The sequence below is a fragment of the Dendropsophus ebraccatus genome, chromosome 14, assembly GCF_027789765.1.
Source record: "Dendropsophus ebraccatus isolate aDenEbr1 chromosome 14, aDenEbr1.pat, whole genome shotgun sequence".
Taxonomy (NCBI): Eukaryota; Metazoa; Chordata; class Amphibia; order Anura; family Hylidae; genus Dendropsophus; species Dendropsophus ebraccatus.
Window position 1 is genome coordinate 59,127,962 of NC_091467.1, and position 19,976 is coordinate 59,147,937.

Sequence of the window (19,976 nt, forward strand, 5' to 3'; positions counted from 1 at the left end):
TACGTAACTTACTTAGTGTGAACAAAGCCTTAAGGGATAATAGCGTTAAATCTTGTTAAATTTTATGATCTTAATTCACCACCACTCCTGTATTCCATCTCCCAAACATGAGTAGTCAGATCAATTGACAAATATAGTGTTAGGCTGGGTTCACACTACGTTTTTGCAATCCGTTTTTGTGTGCATCCGTTTTGATCCGTTTTTCCATTGACTTCCATTATAAAAAAAAACGCATCAAAACGCATGTTTTATTTTAACGCACAGAAAAACGTAGCTGACCTCATTTTCCATCCTTATTTTTTTTGCAAAAACGGATGAAAAAAACTTGGCAAAAACGTAGTGTGAACCCAGCTTTACTTACTTAGGCTGGGTTCACACTACGCTTTTCCTTTCCGTTCAACATATCCGGTTTTATTTGGTTACTTTTAACAGACAGAAAATGCAGTCAACACTACTTTGGTGTACGTTAAAAAAAAAAAACACATCCGTTTCGACACTTTTTTTTTTATATAATGGAAGTCGATGGAAAAACGGATTCAAACAAATGGCTTACAATGGCATCCGTTTTTTCCATAAAACGTATACGTTAAACAGATAGTAAAAATGTAGTGTGGACACAGCCTTATTTGTATTCTATGGGCGCTTACCTGGTGCACAATATGAACAACATCTGCCATCTTTCTCATACTCATTATCACTGCACACCGATGCTGAACTCTACAAAAAGAAGACACATTATATAGATCAGTGATGTCATAAATCTTCCCCGCCATCCATTAGGAACCATTTACAGGATAAAACCAGCTGCATAGAAGCCATTGGCCACAGCCAACCATGTTCTTCCCTCTGCTCTATATACATGAATAGAAAACGGCTGCCACAGGCGAGTGCTTCCCTTTTTTTCGCTCTAGCTTTCATAAATGAGCCCCGTTGTGAGTTATTAACCAGATCCGGCCTCTAATAACAATCCGTCTCGGGCAGCATTTGTTGAGGGCAGCAAAAGAGAAGGTTTTCATTAAACCTAAGCTTTCCCTCATGTAAAAAGTTCCTATTATTACTCCCTACTCTGTTGGTCGATAATAAGGTGTGCGTTTTCATTGTTTCTCGGTACGATGAAGAATAGCGGTGTCTAAGTGGCTGCATCGGTCTTTATGATGACAAGGAATATGTCCGCTCCCGACGAAAAATGACAAAGTAGTTTGTATATTGGAGGCTATGGAGGAAACCTGCTGAGATCCTGCTGGTAAATGTAGAACGGTTATGAAAGTTTTAAAACTTGACTGTATTAAAGGGGTACTCCGGAGAAAACAAGTTATTATCTATATAAGCTGGTTTCAGAAAGTTATACAGATATGTAAATTTAAAAAAAAAAACAACAACTCAAGTCTTCCAGTACTTATCAGCTGCTGTGTGGTGTGGCGGAGGTATGGACGGTCAAGTGCTAGATGGTGAATGGTGACGCCACTCCTGTGGTGGTTGGCCGAGATGTAACCGGACCCTAGGGTGTTGTGTCGTGACGTCAGTGCCGGTTGGGCACACAGGTATGATGGCACACCTGCTTTTAGTTTAAAGGGCCGGATACATCTTGTTCCCCTGTGGTCAGTGACCTGCAGGGCTGCTACGGGGTCCCTTGGGTTAATATAGTCACGGTGGTCCGGAGTGGAGTATTGACCCACCAGGACTATTGGTACTGCCACCCACAGAAAGGGCAAATGTCCCAAGGATTGTGTATGTACTGTGTTGATGCGGGACGAAGAATCACAGAGTCTCTTCACCATAAATAATCTTTTGTTTACTCTGAAGGTACTTGGTGCAGCAGAACATACAGCTGTGCATTGACAGGATACACTTACACTTGATAGAAGACTCGATAATACACTTGATAATACACTTGAGAATACAGGATCCAGATCTGTAATAGGAGTATAGCGAGGAGTACAGTCGTGCTGACTGGGTTGTGTGTTGAGAGATACAAGGAATCAGAGAAGCAGAGAGAAGGATTTCGTGAAAGTCTTAACCCAAGTAGTAATGTGCTCTGCTGGTATGTTGGAGGATGAGGTAGAAGAATACTTAAGAAGAAAGAAAGAATACTTGTGCCCATGTTTTGACCTTTGGGTCCACCACCTCCACCACGTCCACCACCTCTTGTCCTACCAGTGTCGGGGGACCCGTTCTAGAGGGTGACACAAGCCCCAGACCTTGTTACCTGGGATGAGCGGAATGCTGAGGATTTCCTGCTGACAACCACAGTGTGAGATAGAGTTCCTAGGCTCTTAGCAACTTTTCTCTATTCTGATCAGTTCCTAGCTTGTTTGCTGTCTGTGGATACTCTCTCCTAGTCCACAGCGTGGGTTGAGATGATCTCTGACTTGTCCTCTCCTGTAAGGGGTTTAACACTGCATAGTGCTAGGTAGGGTTACTTGAGGAGAAACTGTTACCTGTGTCTTGTCTTGCTTCCTCACTACACAGGAACCTGACTAAGACTACTCTTTAAGGCTGGGGACCTGGCAGAGGGCCAGGGCCCGAAGGGACCTCTGTAGGGAGCGTTCTAGCTTGCGTCCTTCCCCTACAACATCCAACACAAAAGACTACACACTTCCTCTACCCATGTGACTTCCTATCTCCAGCGTATCTAAAGTGCGCTGTGAGTGGGTGAGGAGTGCATAAAGAAGAAGTAAAGTAAGAGATGATAGGACAAAGGAAGAAGATACTCCTATAGGTTCACAGATCCATTTGACACACAAATAAACAATAACCCTTTCCATACTTCAGCCGTGCAATCACTGTACACATACCTATAACAGCGAAATCTAGTGGCGGAACTTTGTCACTACTTCATCACCACTTTACTTACAATAAGTACAGGCTTTTGCGAGGGGTGTAACCAATAGCAACACCCGTGGTGGGACACCACATATGCCCTGCAGGAAGTGGTGTATTCTTTCCAGTCTGACACAGTGCTCTCTGCTGCCACCTCTGTCCATGACAGGAACTGTACAAAGCCGTAGCAAATCCCCATAGAAAACCTCTCCTGCTCTGAGCCTGATCACTGGCAGGTCAATTATGAGGAACAGATCTTCATTTAGGCCATGTTCGCTGTATCTTTATTTGCAGCTTGAAACAACGGCGGTTGTTAACTAACAGTATTCACTTGCATTGAAGTATATAGGACAACGGACGTAAAGTATACACCCTGTATACTCTATGGCCATTGTTCTCTGCGGCCACTCAAGATAATTGAAAGGTCTATTTTTTACAGACGCAGTTCAGTGAACAGCGGCTGTACAAAATTGGCTGTGCTCACAGTCTATAGTACGGCTCCCGGCCATACATTACACGGCCGTCTATGGCAAATTGGAGTGTGAGCAAGGCCAACATTAAGCTAATGCATGGGAGTATCTTCAATACGAAAATTGTTCTCATTTTCAAATACCCCATAAGGCTTTGTAATGGGTTGGCGGGAAGTGAACCCAACCCACTGTCTCCACCAACTTGGATGATCCACCATAACCGATGGCCCCCAACTGGACAACAATGGTTACACTAAGTGCAGAATGGCTGGTCATTACCAAACAGGTATATCAACATCACTATCAGAGATCAAAGAGTCAAGAGAGGGTTTAAAACCAGAGGGCAGAGTAAGAACCAAGTCAGAATACAAATTGGTATCAGGCAGCATGAAGACACAGGTCAGAATCCCGGAATGCACACACAGATGGTAGTAGAATTGCTATTAATGGCAGGAACTCGCATTTTTTGGCAGCTATGACCATCGGTTTAGATGGGTTGGCAAGAGGAATGGGATGTTGGCACCAAACTTGGATGTTCTGGCAGACTAGTCCTGTTGTCATCAGGGCTGGATATCATGAAGACCGGAGTATGATCCCACCAGTGCCTCACGGAAGTGCCTCAAATAGCATATTAATAGGAAAGCAGTAATGAGTCCACTAGAGACCATTTCCCCGCCTATTCCGTAACACCCCCCCCCCCTCATTGTTGGCTGACGACCACAGGGTACACAGACAGAGAAGGCTGAAAGCTGACAGACAAGTTAGAAAATGTATTCTTGGCCCATCGCTCTTCATTTCTCAAGAAAAAAAAAATGTTTTGAAATATTGAAGTTCCTCTTTGCAGCTGTTTAAAGAGACTCTGTCAGTAGGTTTAGGCTGTCCTATCTCAGGGTAGCATATACTAGTGACAGAGAAGCTGAACAGAATGAGGTATCACTTTGTTCTATGCAGCTGATCCGGAGATCTCCTCCTGAATAACATGGACAATAAGTAGTACTCTCCATTATGTGCATGAGCCCAGTAGTCCTGGATATTCATGAGAAGTGAAAACTCCGCCCACCAGCTGCTGATCGGCAGTTATCTATCCATGCTGTGTATAAGCAGTCATCTGTCAATCAGCAGCTGGAGGGCAGGGGGAGAGGAGTGGCAAGAATCCGATTCTCCTGCATATTAGGAGAACGGCTGAACAGAATGATGTAAGTAATACACTGATCTGTATAGCATTTTTGTCACTAGTTTATGCTACCCTCATTTAAGGCTGAATAAAACTAGTTAAAGACTCCCTTTAAGTAACAGCTGTAAAAAACATTACTCATATTTGTAAACTACATAACTCTAAAATAAAATCAGAAAAAGTCTCAATAATTTTGGTTGGGTTCAAATTTAGAAGAACAATAATTTACATTCTTTTCTTTATTCTGGCTATAAATATTGCGTGTGAACCTAGCCCTGGAGTGGTGGGTATGATCTATTACATTGCTGCTGTACGTCCTGTTGGTAGAGGAAGAAGGAAGAGCAGTGGGAACCGTCACTGTGACCACAGGTGTAAGGTCAATAAAGGTCAAGTGGTAGTTCTTGTTTATTTCACAAGAATATGACCACACCTGCTGTTTTTTTTAGTATATAGTACAGTATAATACAGTAAACGTATACTCCTGATGCAATGGAGTGAAGTTCAGGCCAATGTGACTATTCAGGGAAAAGTGCAGATTGTCAGCCAAATAGTAAAACCCCAGAGCCAAGGGGGAAATAGCAAAAATAAGCCCTGCTCCAAAAAAAACGCCCTAGTGTGAGTTTGCAGGGTTTTCGGAGTAGGCCTTAGATGGGTTGTCCTGCTTTTAAAAAAATGTTATATATTGCTGGTCTGTTGGTAAACATAATAAACATCTTATACTTACCTCTCCGCGCGTCCACAATGTCCCGATGCGGCCTTTCTGGTTTCCCCTGCTGACTGCAGCACAGCTACTTCCGAGATAAACATGTCTCAGGAGTGACAGCCCTCTCACATAATCATGGCTGAGATGAGACAGCGCCATAGCCAGTGATTGGTTGAGGGGGCTGTCACTTCCTAGAGGAGTTCATCTAAGGGAGCTGCAGTAAGCAGGGGACAACGGAGAGGCTGCTTCGGGACATCGAGGGAGTGCGGAGAGGTAAGCATAACATGGTTATTATTATTACCAACAGGTCAGCGATAAATAACATTTTATTTAACCCCTTTAGATATATGCCCTACTCTAAAAAGAAAAAGACCCTGTCTTATTTTTGGAGAAACACGGTACAGTGAGGACGTCACCTGTGAACGACATTGTGTATTCTGCCTGCTGGTGTCGCATCAGTACTGTGTTCTCTTGTACGGGCAGTGATTGTGGTTGACACAACAACTCCCATCATAGCCTTACTATTACTCAGGCCACAGTCATGTAGTTAAATCCTCCATGGTAAGTGTTACTCAGACCTGAGAGTACATAACTGTCCATGGCACTCTACACCAGTGATTTTCAACCTTTTTTGAGCCGCGGCACACTTTTTATACTTAAAAAATCCCGGGGCACACCACCAACCAAAATGGCACAAAATGACACTAAAACAGTACATATTATACATATAGTTAATAATATAGATTCTAAATGTATTTATACTCACTCAGTGTGAAACCTGGGCCTGTTTTCTTCTCCCCCCTGTGCTTCTCTCCTGTGCTTCTCTCCCCCCCATACTTCTCTCCCCACCATACTTCTCTCCCCACCATACTGCTCTCCCCACCATACTGCTCTCCCCACCATACTTCTCTCCACCATACTTCTCTCCACCATACTTCTCTCCCCACCATACTGCTTTCCCCACCATACTTCTCTCCCCACCATACTTCTCTCCACCATACTTCTCTCCACCATACTTCTCTCCCCACCATACTGCTCTCCCCACCATACTTCTCTCCCCACCATACTTCTCTCCCCACCATATTTCTCTCCCCACCATACTTCTCTCCCCACCATACTTCTCTCCACCATACTTCTCTCCACCATACTTCTCTCCACCATACTTCTCTCCACCATACTTCTCTTCGCTGTTTTTCTCCCCCATCCCCATGTTTCTCTCCCCCATCCCCATGTTTCTCTCCCCCCTGCTTCTCCCCCATCCCCAGGTTTCTCTCCCTCATTGTTTTCTGCTGTTTCACAGGGGCACCATAGTTTGGGGAACTTTCCCCGCGGCACACCCGACCATGTGTCGCGGCACACTAGTGTGCCACGGCACACTGGTTGAAAATCACTGCTCTACACTACACTACAGGCATCTGTTGTTAAAAATTGTAATCCCGCCCTTGGGAGGAGGACCTAAAACACGAAGAAGGGGCAAGTTTTTCCGTTATAGTTATCGCTAAATAGATTTCCCTGCTTAAAGGGAACCTGTCGCCCGACCCCCCGGTGCAGCACCCGGATCCAGCAAGTCCCGATCCTGGACCCGGTCTTGGGACGAAGATATCCCTGTCGGAAGCCCAGCGCACGCTCAGCTAAGATTAGTCCGATGCCCATAGAGAATGACGGCTCCATTCATTCTCTATGGGCATTGGATTCATCTCTGCTGATCTCCGTCCCGGGACCGGACCCAAGAGTGGGACTTGCTGGAAAGGGTAAGTATCCGGGGCTGTACCCGGGGGTCGGGCGTCCAGCGTCCCGGGTGACAGGTTCCCTTTAAATTCTGTGAATGAGACCAATCGTTCTAATATAAAATAATTATTAAACCGTATGTACAGTAAAACTGGAAAATCCTATTAACTAATCTTGGCATGGGAAAATCCCTTTAATTACAGAAATCTAATAAAGTCATAGAACAACCTCTATCAATGAGAGTGGACAAGGATAACTGCATTGGAAATAAATTAAAAAAGGAAATAAGTAAATTAAGGCAGTAACCCCGGACTCAGGGAATATTTATGACTCAGAATCACTTGTCGCTTTCTTCCTCTTGTCTGAAAGGTCACGTCAAAATGAAATTCTGTTTCCCTATGTGAACTACAGGTAGGACAGCATTTACTACATTCACTGCTCAAATAAAGCCAATTTTGGTGGCAACATTTTACCTTATTCATCCCCGTCTTCAGAATGCCATAATGGTTTTAATTTTCTATTGACACAGCTGCTTTCTTATGTACTGACCTGCTATTCCTTCATCTATTGCTGAGTAGAGATGAGCGCGACTCAAACATGCTGGAGTTGCGCCCATCTCTATTGCTAAGCCATCATCCTATTCCTTCTCCCCACTCCCCACGTTTACACGGAGCGATAATTCGCCCAATCAAACGTTTAATGATTTTAAAGCATCAATTGGGTTTTTATAATGATCAGCATTTAGACGGAGAAAAAACGTTATTGTAAACGTTTTTAAGATCGCTTAAGCCCATCTCACACATAGGGTGAATCGGTGAAAGACTGTTCACACGAAGCGATCTGCGAATTTTTAGCGAATGACCAACAACAATTTGACAACATGTTGAAAGATTACAATGAACGATTTGTCGCTTGTTGCTTGATCGTTCGCTGTGTTTATTTGGAACGATTATCATTCAAATGCGATCATTATCGTGAAAATTCGAACGATAATCGTTCCGTGTAATTGCACATCGTTCCTTTTTTTGCCGGGAGCGGATGGAGTAAATGATCCTAGTAACAATCGTAGTAGCGATCGTAACTAGTGACTATCGTTCTGTGTAATATGGTGAACGATTTCAGGTCAACGATCAACAATCTCCAGTCTTCCAGTACTTCTCAGCTGCTGTATGTCCTACAGGAAATGGTGTATACCTTCCAGTCTGATACCATGCAGAGCACTGTGTCAGAATGGAAAGAATGCAGTAATATACAGTAATATACAAATCTGTTTAACTTTCTGGCACCAGTTGATTTGAAAACAATGACAGCCGTTTTTAGTGGATGGCGGCCATTTAGATTGACCACAAAGTGCATGGTGGCCCCCTAAATCATCTCCAAGGGGCCAGAAAGGGTCGCTTATGTTGAAATTTACCTTCCTGACCATTTTCCCATATGTTATAGCATACCTTATCCCATCGGAGGCATAAGCCACTGCCAGACTCCTCTACCCTTATCTTTTCTCTTTCCATTAAGAACACTAGAATATTCTGTGGGGCTGAACATTTGCATATATGTGGAGACCAGGAGCAGTACACCATGGGCAGTGCTGGGAAGACTCCTGGCAGCCATCCACAATTACAGTACTTTTACTTTTGTTTTCAGCCTTTACTCTTTGTTTTTATGAACTTAACTATTAAAGACCCCCAGAAATTCTACAATTATAAAATTCCTGAAATACACTAAACTATGTATAGGTTATTTAACCCTTTCATGACCTGGGGTCATTGATGCCTCAATGCCCAGGTCCTTTTAGGATATCAGCTTATGGGATCATAATGATCCCATAAGCTGATGTCCCTGTGTCTGCCCCCTCTACTCTGTCCCCTGCCGCTGTTACAATCTTGTGACAGCGGCAGGGGAGAAAGGGGAGGGGTCAGAGCTCCCAGCGTGCGCCCAGCCTTCCCCCCTCCCCCCGTCGGCCTCCGTAGCCAGGAAACCGAAAGCAGAGCCCAGATGGACAGCGGACAGAGAATTCTCCCTCTGTAGAGGGAGAATTCTCTGTCAGAAGCCTTATAGATGCTGCGGTCGTGCTGACCGCAGTATCTATAGGGTTAACTCTCAGTACCGGAGCACGGCTGCCGGGGTGAAGAAGCCCGACCCCCCGGTGGAGCCCCTTATACTTACCCCTTCCTTGAAGTCCCGGATCCATTCCCGTCGCCGTGAAATCCCTGTCGGAAGCCATGCGTACGCTCACCAGAGATAAGTCCGACGCCCATAGAGAATGACTGCTCCAGTCATTCTCTATGGGCGTCGTACTCATCTCTGGTGAGCACGCGCACGGCTCCCGACGGGGATTTGTTCTGGGAGAGAAAAGCAGCAGCCAGAGCTCTCCCCATAGAGAACACAGAAATGCTCGGCCATGCCATTCGTTTTTGTGTATGGGGAGGTTGGGGCCAGACAGAGATAACTGACGTCAGGTATTGAAGGTGTATGGCCACCTTTAAGAACTGACACTTGCCGCCTAAAAGGAAACAGTGCTTACACTGCAGTACCCAGCAATAGTGACATCCATATCAGCGTGGCCTTCCTAGAACTGCAGCTCAGCCCATTTAAGTGAGTGGGGTTTGAGTTGCAGTACGAAGCACTGTAAACTTGTATGGACAGGTATTGCTGTTAAGTGATCCCAACATTTTTAGACTGCCCCAGGTGGCCTCTTATAAGGATAGACCCTAAATGTAAAATCCCCCAAAATACCTTTAAGCATGTAATATCTGTTTAAAATAATCTGGGATTTTCCTATTTTTATGGTAAGCCCCTAATTTCCCCAATACAATTTTCTGGAGAACTGCTGACAACTTTGTAACTCTAATGCAGTTCTCAGATGAAAGATTGAAGGATATGGACACCTTTCTTAATAGTCTCTATCTTCTAGCTGCAGAGAAAGATAGAGAGAGAATCTGCAGGGGAGAATCATATAGGCTGTGCACATATATAGAGAGCAAATAGAGCTCACAGAGCAAGAAGCAGAGGCTATAGATGCAAAAATAAGCATTTTTTTTTTAATTATTATCTAAGGGGAAGATTTGTTTGCACCCCAATAAGTAGAAAGTATAAATAGAGAAAAAATTTTTTTTTACGTCTGACAGTGCTCTCTGCTGCCACCTCTGTCCATGTCAGGAATAATAATAATAAAGGAACTGTCCAGAGCAGCAGCAAATCCCCATATAAAACCTCTCCTGCTCTGGACAGTTCCTGACACAGTCAGCAGAGAGCGCTGCGTCAGACTGGGAAGAATACACCAGAATACCCCTTTAAGAATAGACGACCCATGTTATAAGGATGGACAACCCCTTTAAAGACTACAAGTGTGAATTATATTTAATTGCACAATTCCATTCCTAAGTTCTAAGTAGATCCCAAAAATGATCCTGTTGTAATGATTAGTGGGGTCCCAGTGGCCAGTGGAAACCCCTTTAAATGGTAACAAGCTTCTTGAAGTTAATTCTTAAACAGGGTCTACAGAAGATTCTCTTTATGCAGAGTTGTGGCTGCTGCTAAGTTTGCAGGATGACGGACAAGGGCGTAAGACGTCCTAGTTACGTCTGCGAGGTAACAGGAATCGTGCTAATAAGTTGCTTTATCCCGAAACTTTACCATCTCTACCCTTGAGTCTGACTTTATGTTTAAGACGCGAAAACAATAGAAAATCGACTTTAACTTGACTGTTAACTTTGCTTCCAGGCATTTTCTGATTATATTAATTTTCACTCAACGGTGGGTTCATTACGCCAATTCTCTGTGGGCTATTTCATAAACAGCAGTGCCGCCACAGTGCACAACTTTCCAAGATCTACTTATTGTTAACACTGAAGGGATTAGCCGATCATGGCATGAAATTAGCCTACCAGTGGGAAGCTAAAGTGCACACACATTTAGATAGTACACAGCACTTCACGTCTGTAGTTAACGTCCCCAGGGAGGCGAACAGCAGGTGCTTGGAAATTACCGGTGTCAGAAATGAGGAACAAACACAGTTTAACTCCTTGGGGGAAAAGAGGAGACTGATGTAGCAGAACGCACAGGGGGTATACGAGACACACGAGGGCAGAGCCACACCGGGATTGCTGGGTATTGAGGACTATACAACCAATGATTACAGGATGGCAGCTGAAGTCATGTCTCACCTGACAGTATCGGCTACAGAGAATCAGCAATAGAATCCAAGGGAACATTGCAAGGCCGCGGATGACAATATCAGCAGGACGGTGTCGGGATTCTCCGTAATAGAAGCAGACGTAGACAGGCAGGAGCTCAGGCTTCCCGAAGAAGATGGCACAGTCCTGTGTGGAGATTAAGACCAAGGTTACCCCAAAAGAAGAACACAATGGGGGGGGGGGGTGTCAGCGACTTGGAGCGACGACTGCGAAGAGAAGAGCAGACTGCAAACAGGGGCTTGTTATGTGATCTCTGCTCTGAAGCACGCAGTGTGACCCGCCCAAGGGTTACTGTGAGTGAAAGTGAAACTGGGAACTGACGGGATCCAGGAAGGACTAGGGGATTTCTGAGAAAGAACTCCACACATTTCCACACACGTGAAAGGGACGAGTTTTATGGTGCATAATATGTTCTTCATAATAGTAATAATAATAAAAAAAATAATATGTATTATTTACTCATTTTCTATTGATTTTGTTCATTGACTAGTGTTGTGTTAGACGTTAGGCACTGACTCATCCTATGTTTATAAGCTCCACAGGTTCCCAATCCTCTATGTTCTTTTCCTATGATGACACTCAAAATAAAAATTACTAGAAAAGGAAAAAAAATAAAAAAAATAATATATATATATATATATATATATATATATATATATATATATATATTAATAACCTCCTGTCTAACACAGGGTTTGTTGGTGACTGGGATGACTGGGGATCTTTTAACCACTTCCAGACCAGGCTTCTTGTCACCCTTCATGACCACCTGTTAGTACATGCACATCTGATTGCTAAAAGGTTTTGTATTTTGAGACTTTTGTATTTTAGAGACTTTTTTTTACGTCATTGTAATATTAGAGGAACATATAAAAAAACTACAGTAAATGGAAATAAATCGCTATAATTATTGTGTCACTGTCATCATAGAAAACATTTGACATGTCAGAGAGACACGTCAAAAGTTTTGATCGGTCCAGGTCTTATGGTCCTTTTACACGGAGCGATAATTCGCCCAATCGAACGATTAACGATTTCAAAGTAACAATGTGTTTTTATAACGATCAGCGTTTACATGGAACGATATATCGTTAGAAAAATCGTTAATGCGGTTGTTTTAAGATCGCTTAAGCCCATCTCACACATAGGGTAAATCGTTGAAAGATTGTTGACACGAAGCGATCTGCGAATTTTCAGTGAACGACCAATGATGATTTGAGAACACGTTGAAAGATCAAAATGCACGATTTCTCACTCGTCGATTGATCGTTCGCTGTGTTTACCTTATCGTGAAAATTCGAATGATAATAGCTTCGTGTAAAAGGACCATAAGTGTTCAGACCCGTAACAATTGTCAGAACAAGTGGGGAGAGGACCACAGCTGCAGCTCATCCGCCCCACTCTGTTTCAGCACAATCAGTCAGGCTCCATAGACTTACATTATGAACCCAACTGATCACATGACCACTTACCGCGCTCTTCTCCCGATCAGTACAGGTCTAAACACTCAGACCCGAACCGATCAAAACTTTTGATATGTCTCTATGACATGTCAAAAGTTTTCTATGATGACAGTGTCACTTTAAAAACTTTTTTTTATTTTTTTATTTGCATCCCCTTTACATTATGGTAATGTGCTATAGGGGATGTATATAGAGGGCAGTGCTCAATGGTGCCCCTTAGTGTACTCAATGAGTACTGATGTCCCCCTCTTTACTATCTCCCACAATGTCCTCTTTAGCAATGTCTCCACTTAGTAAAAGTGTCTCCCTTATTGACCCCACTTATTACTGATACCCCCATATTGCTCCTATTTAGTAATAACTAAGTCTTATTGCCCTTATTTCTAATAAAGACCCCCTATTGCCCCCAGTAATAAAGACCCCTTGTCCTCACCTGTAATAATGCCCCCTTATTGCTCTCAATTAATAACTTTTTGCCATTATTTGTAAAAATTGCCCCCACTCAGTAATAATACCACCTTATTGCCCTCACTTATAATAATGCCCCCTCATGGCCCCAATTAGTAATAATATCCCTCATTGCCCTAACTTAGTAATAATCTCTGTATTGTCCCCACTAAGTAATTACTGTATTACCCTCTCATTACTCCCCACGTAGTAATTGCTTCCCATTGACCTCATATCATGCTACTGGGCCAGTACAGGGATCCCGTCTGAACAGCCTGAAGCCTATCCACGTGCATGATGGAGCAGAGAGCTGACATACGGTATATTTTATAGATCCTCAATTAAGAAGATTTTCTTGTATTAATGGAAGTGATGGAGCCCTCTTCATACTTCTTGTTATATGCTATTTAGCTGTTAAGCCAATGGCACCCGGTATGTTCATGGTTTGCTAATAGAGCTTGCATAGAGGTCTAGTAAGAACACATGTCTCTATTGCATAATAAAAAACATGTACAGACTCGCAGCTGAAATCTCGCTGCGAGTTTTGCAGCGAGATCCGCTACGAGTCAAGGTCCTGACAGGTCCCAGTACTAATGCAGCCGCCCCCTTAACCCCTTCTGCTGCCGCCCGTCTCCCGCTCGCTGTCTGTATATACATTACCTCTCCTTGCTGCATGGGATCCCGGCGTCCTGCTCTCCCGCCCAGCTAATCAGTGTGTTGGGCGGAAGAGCAGGACGCCGGGAACCCGTGCAGGAGAGAGGTAATGTATACCGACAGCGGGAGCAGGGCGGGAGCAGAAGGGGTTAAGGGAGTGGCTGCATTACATACTCACAGCCGTCTTTTAGACCGCTGAGAGTATGTAGTACTGGGACCTGCCAGGACCTTGACTCTTAGATGATCTCCCTGCAAAACTCGCAGCGAGATTTCAGCTGCGAGTCTGTATGTGAGTCTGTACAGACCCTTAGGGTGTGTTCACACATACAGGATCTGCAGGAGATTTGATGGTGCAGATTTGAAGTTGCAGATTCAAAGCAAATCTACAGCTTCAAATATGCTGCAGATCTGCTGCATATCCTGTACGTGTGAACGCACAATAAAGAGAACCAATCAAGGCCGATTTTTTTTTTATTATTCATCCATTTAATTTATATGGCTTTTTAATGAATATTTGCAAATATGATTAATTAATTTAGTGGGCGTGTTTTTACTTTATTTACCTTTACCTACACTGTCACGCGTCGCCTCTTTTCAAAAGAGTCGGCACGAGACAGGAAACTTTCGTCATGCAGATCGGCGGGATAGGTTCCCATGATCCTTTGCCCGCCGTTCCGTTAATACACAGTGATCTCGCGCTATACAGCGCAAGATCGCTGTGTATTATCTAGTGTCCCTGTTCTCTAATCCATTTATGAAGACACAGACTGCCTTTGCAGTCTGTATCTTATACTTTACCTAATCCTGTTCTTCGGTGCAGCAAGGCCGGCGCCGCAATCTTGAAGACGTCACTTGTATTCCAGTGCTGGAACGCAAGTGACGTCATCAAGATGGCGGCGCCCGGCTTGCTGCACCGAAGAACAGGATTAGGTAAAGTATAAGATACAGACTGCAAAGGCAGTCTGTGTCTTCATAAATAGATGAGAGATGAACTTTGGGAGAGGGAGAGATGAACTTTGATAATAGGGAAAGTGAGTAATAGGTTCTCTTTAAATAAACATTTTTTTTTAAATATAGCAAACCATTTGATCAAATAGAGTGTACCATCTCACCACGTTAAAGGGGTAGTGCGGCGGTAAAGAATTATTCACAGAATAACACACATTACAAAGTTATACAACTTTGTAATGTATGTTATGTCTGTGAATGGCCCCCTTCCCCGTGTCCCACCACCCCCGCCCGTGTACCCGGAAGTGTGGTGCGCTATACTCACCTGTCACGTGCCGACACCCGTCTCCGATCTTCATTCAGTGACGTCTTCTTCGGACGGCCGGCGAACAGTTCCGTCTGTTCCGAATGCTGGCCGCCCTCTGCAGCGTCATCCGATGCTCAGCCGCGATTGGCTGAGCATAACTGTGCTCAGTCAATCGCGGCTGAGCACAGTTGTGACGCGGTGGAGGGGGGACGGGCGGCAGCGACTCGGCCGTCCGTCCGAAGATGACGTTTGGCACAAAATGGCGGACGGCCTTTGACACGGATCAGGTAATGTATAATGCACCAACACTTCCGGGTACACGGGTGGGGGTGGTGGGACACGGGGAAGGGGGCGATTCACAGACATAACATACATTACAAAGTTGTATAACTTTGTAATGTGTGTTATACTGTGAATAATTTTTTAGCGCCGCACTACCCCTTTAAGGTGACTTTAGAGAGATGGTTCCTAAAACTGGCACCGGCCTCTCTTGGGCTAACACTAAGCCAACAAAACTGGGCAGGAAGAATCCAACTAAAATCTGTTTAAAACACCCACAGGAGATGGGTGGAGTGCACGCCAGAAGAAGGCATCCACACTCCCTACATAGCTAGCACTTCAATACCACTGTTCACACTATGCAGGTTGCACACTGCTGTGGCCAATATACAGACAATAGACTCATCTCTCTGGGGTCACCTTAACACGGTGAGATGGCTCTATTTGATCAATAGTTTGCTAAGAAACTCATTTTCTAAAAAAAAAAAGTATATATATTTATATATATATATATATATATATATATATCTTTAGAACAGGTCCTTATTGTGTGTACAATGTAGGGAGTATATACGGTGAGTCCTAGCACTTGCAGGTTGCTGTTTTTGAGTGTTACATAGTTAGCTTTATAATGTACAGAAATCCATAATCCATTCCACTATCATGAGACCTGGTACAGTATATGCAAAGGACAGGGACAGCTAAGGGCACGCTGGTTGTGAGTACTCTAGCCAAGCTATACCTTGCTGTCCAGAGAAGTAGCAAATCCCCATAGAAAACCTCTCCTGCTCTGGACAGTTCCTGACAATGGACAGAGGTGGCAGCAGAGAGCACTGCATCAGACTGGACAGAATACACCACTTCCTGCAGGGCATACAGCAGCTGATAAGTATGGGAAGACATGAGATTTTTAAATAGTAGTAAATAACAAATAAAAAAAAATTGTCACCCCTGTGCAGTGCCCTAATGTTACTAATGCAATGCGGTATGCGGTTTACTTCTAAGACTACTGCTGCACAAATAGAATTTTTAGAGGCACTAACATAGAAAATTGACGGGCAGTAACTTCAGGCTATCAGGAGCCCAAGGCTACTCCCATGTTTTTGTATTACAATAGCTACCATCCTGTCAAATCAGTAATACCCAGCGGCCAGTTTTTATGGTTGAAAGAAGAAAGAAAGTTACCCTTTAGATATGCTGGGGAAAGCTCCAGGATATCTTGTCATTTACCCATGTAAGTCCCTGCTCATTCTGGGCTAATTAGTCATGTGGGCGGTCCTCCTGACTCATTGTTAATCACACCCAATTGACTTCTAAACCCAGAATTAGAATAGCTAAGTGAGTGGTCCTACTCAGTGACTGACAGCTCTTTCTACCTGGACACCTTCTGAATAAGACCGCCCACATGACTACTTAGCCCAGAATGAGCAGAGATTGACATGATTAATGACAAGTTATCTTGAAATGTTTCTTACTATATATTATATATTAATCTGCTAATCTCCTCCTCCTCTACAACATGCTGCCTGCAGATTGGACGGCCTTTTAAGTGTGTCAGGTTCCCTTTAAGGGCCTCACTACATATAAATGTGCTCTGTTTAGGGAATATACAGTACCTGCTCCACTGCAGATATCGATTGTCGCCTATCTTTTATTGTTTGTATCATCTCTATGAATATGGCTAAATAAAGAGAGTGGATTGGATGCGAATGCCACACTGTTTCTTGGTGAAATAAAAAAAAAAACCAATGTTTTTTCATTAATAAAAAATCCCCTCCCCTAATAAAAGTTTTAATCACCCCCCTTTTCCCATTTCATAAACAAAAATAAATAAACATATTTGGCCGCCATGTGTGTAATCGTCTGAACTATTAAATTATCACATTCCTGATCTCGCATGGTAAATGGCGTAAGCGCAAAACCCGCAAAAATGCAAAATTGCTGATTTTTAGTCACCTCAAATCCAGAAAATTTGCAATAAAAAGTGATTAAAATGTCGCCTATACACAAACAAGGTACCGATAGAAAGTACAGATTATGGCACAAAAAATTACATCTCACACAGACTCATAGACCAACAAATAAAAGCGTTATAAGGATGGTAAAAGAGCAATTTTAGGAACTTTTTTTAAAAAATTTTTAAAGGTAATTTTAGCGACCGATTACCGATGATTTTAGGGTCAGATCTAAATCAACGATCAACATCACACTAACGATTTTTCGATTACACAGGACAATTATCGTTTAGATTCAAACGATATAACGAAGTTCCGCACGATAATCGTCCCAGGTAATAGGGCCCTAAGAGCGGCACTGAGAATGAGCTGCCTAAAGTGAAGCGTTATTGTCACCGTCATACACACGTCACTGCAATTGTGATTTTGCTTCCTAATGGTGCGTTTACACAGACAGATTTATCTGACAGATCTTGGAAGCCAAAACCAGGAGCAGACTATAAACAGGGATCAGGTCATAAAGGAAAGACTGGGATCTATCCTCTTTTTAAATCCATTCCTGGCTTTGGCTTCCAAAATCTGTCAGATAAATCTGCCTGTGTAAACGCACCATAAAACCAACTAATGCGTTAAAAGGAAGAAACGTTTGCTCTTTGTCGCCCTTACATATACACAACAGGTTATCCTCAAATGTTAAGTGCAGAAGAAATGAATACTACTATTAAAGGGTTAAAACCGCCCAGGGCTCCAGGCCCAGTTGGAGTGACAAATGATTGTTATAAATAAATATCAATAATAATTTCAAAGCTTCTTGCGCTATCCAATTTAGTACAATATACTGGAGATTTCCCATGGGACTTCTTATTAGTGACGGTAGTTACTTTACCCAAATCAGGGAAAAACCCGACAAACCGGGTAATTTCTGTCTATTTCATTTCTCAGCACCAAACACCATATACAACCTTATTATAAGATTTTGGCTTTCTGCCTCGCTGATATTTTACTGACACTGATTGGCTATGTTCACACCTAGTATTTCCGTCAGTCTTTTTTCAATCAAAGCCAGAAGAGAAACTGACAGGGAAAAATACACCCACAAAAAAAAGACTAACAGAAATACTATGTGTGTACACAGCCATTAACTGGAGGTAGGTTTTGTTTTGTTAAAGGGGAACTATCAGTAGGCTAGACTAATCGAACCTGCTGATAGCCCCCTAATGCGCATAGGGCACTGAGGTGGAAGGTGTCAGGAATGTGCAGTAGCCTGGTGTGAACTGGGCCTGGTTTGTTATGACACACCCGATTGCTTTTCATCCAGCAATGCAGGAGTTAACCTGAGCTTTGCAGGATTTTAATGCTTCAGCTGAACCTGGTGCTGGGATCAGGGCCGGTCCAATCAGCTGCTGGACTAATGGTGCGTTTACACAGACAGAATTATCTGACAGATTTTTGAAGCCAAAACCAGGAACAGACAATAAACAGGGATCAGGTCATAAAGGAAAGACTGAGATTTCTTCTCTTTTCAAAGCCATTCCTGGCTTTGGCTAACAAAATCTGTCAGATAAATCTGTCTGTGTAAACGCACCATTAGCCTGTGATCCTGGATAAATAACAGCTAGCTGCTCACTTCTGTGCTGGCTATTTCGGTTCATACCTGGATCCCAGCTTCCCTGTGTCTACTCCTGTTATTCCCTTCCTAATTCCCTCTGACTGCTCGACTTGTTATCCGACCTACCGCCTGACCTTTGACTATCCGAATGTATTGCTGATTTTGTCCTGCGTTGTCCGTGTGGTTTTGACTTGGCTCGTTTACCCTTCTCTATTGTGTTTGTCTGTCTGTCCTGTTTTGTGTGTCACTTATACAGCATAGGGAACGCCTTTGTTGTTGTCTGCGGCCGCCTAGGGCTGACTGAGGCAAGTAGGTAGGGACAGTGTGTGGGTTTAGACTCAGGGCCCACTGTCTTGTCGTGTTCGTACCGTCCTGCCCTGACAGAAGGTTTGTCAAGAAGGCTCCTGAGGCTCCATGGAGCCTCAGTTGCAAGTCTCAAAGCACGGGAATAGCCAGATAACTCTTCAAAAAAGCAAGCCTGTTGCCAAGGGGTGCCTCCCAGTGGGGAGAGCACCAAACCACCCTGATACGTAGTCCCTCAGGTCATCGCTCTGTTGCGAGCATTGGGACCTAAATAGGGAAACACCAGGGTGGCCACTATGAGTCAAAGTCTAACTCTGTTGCGAGTGTAGCAACATAAGACAAGGGTTACCAAGGCTAGGCATCCATCAACAGACGGACGTTTTGGGGTATTTGCCCCTCGTCAGTGTGGAGCAGGATTCTGGCTATCAGGGGCAATGAAAAATAGACCAACAAAACACAACAATCACTGAGCTCGAGGAGATCAGTGGAAAAAAATCCAACGGAGTACTCATTTAGGAGTCTCCACTGATTGCTCCCTACAAAATTTGAATATGCAAAAAAAAAAGGTCTGTGGAGCCTCAGTTGCGAGTCTCAAAACAGGGGAATAGGCAGATATCCCTCCAGGGAAGGAAGCCTGTTGCCAAGGGGTATGTTTCTTACCTTCCTCCTTTGCGCAATTCCCGTTCTGTTAGTAGTTAAATTCACGTCCCGGAGCACCGCTAGGACCACTGCCCCGTCCCAATCGCCAGCCAGCCTGCCTGCCCTCCCCTTCGAATGATAATCAATGGAGCTGGCTGGTCAGATGGGTCATGGGGGTGGGGCAGTGCTCCTACCGGTGATGCGGGCTGTGGATTCAACTACTCCTCCTCGGCACCCCATGCGCATTAGGGGGCTATCATCAGGTTAGATCCGTCTAACCT

General features: G+C 43.8%; 1 protein-coding gene across 3 annotated transcripts in view; it reads right to left on the reverse strand.

Annotated features, from left to right (window-relative positions):
* CD40 (CD40 molecule) overlaps positions 1-19,976 on the reverse strand; it is a 91,833-nt gene that overhangs the window by 20,070 nt on the left and 51,787 nt on the right. For 2 of the 3 annotated variants that reach the window (XM_069952052.1, XM_069952050.1), the window contains exons 1-2: positions 11,062-11,390; positions 648-717 (exon numbers count right to left, since the gene is read on the reverse strand). In XM_069952052.1, coding sequence (XP_069808153.1) covers positions 648-717; positions 11,062-11,109 — 118 coding nt within the window. In that variant the 5' untranslated portion in view covers positions 11,110-11,390. Of the gene's footprint in view, positions 1-647; positions 718-11,061; positions 11,391-19,976 lie in introns of those variants that run through there. The other variant, XM_069952051.1, reaches the window with a different exon arrangement.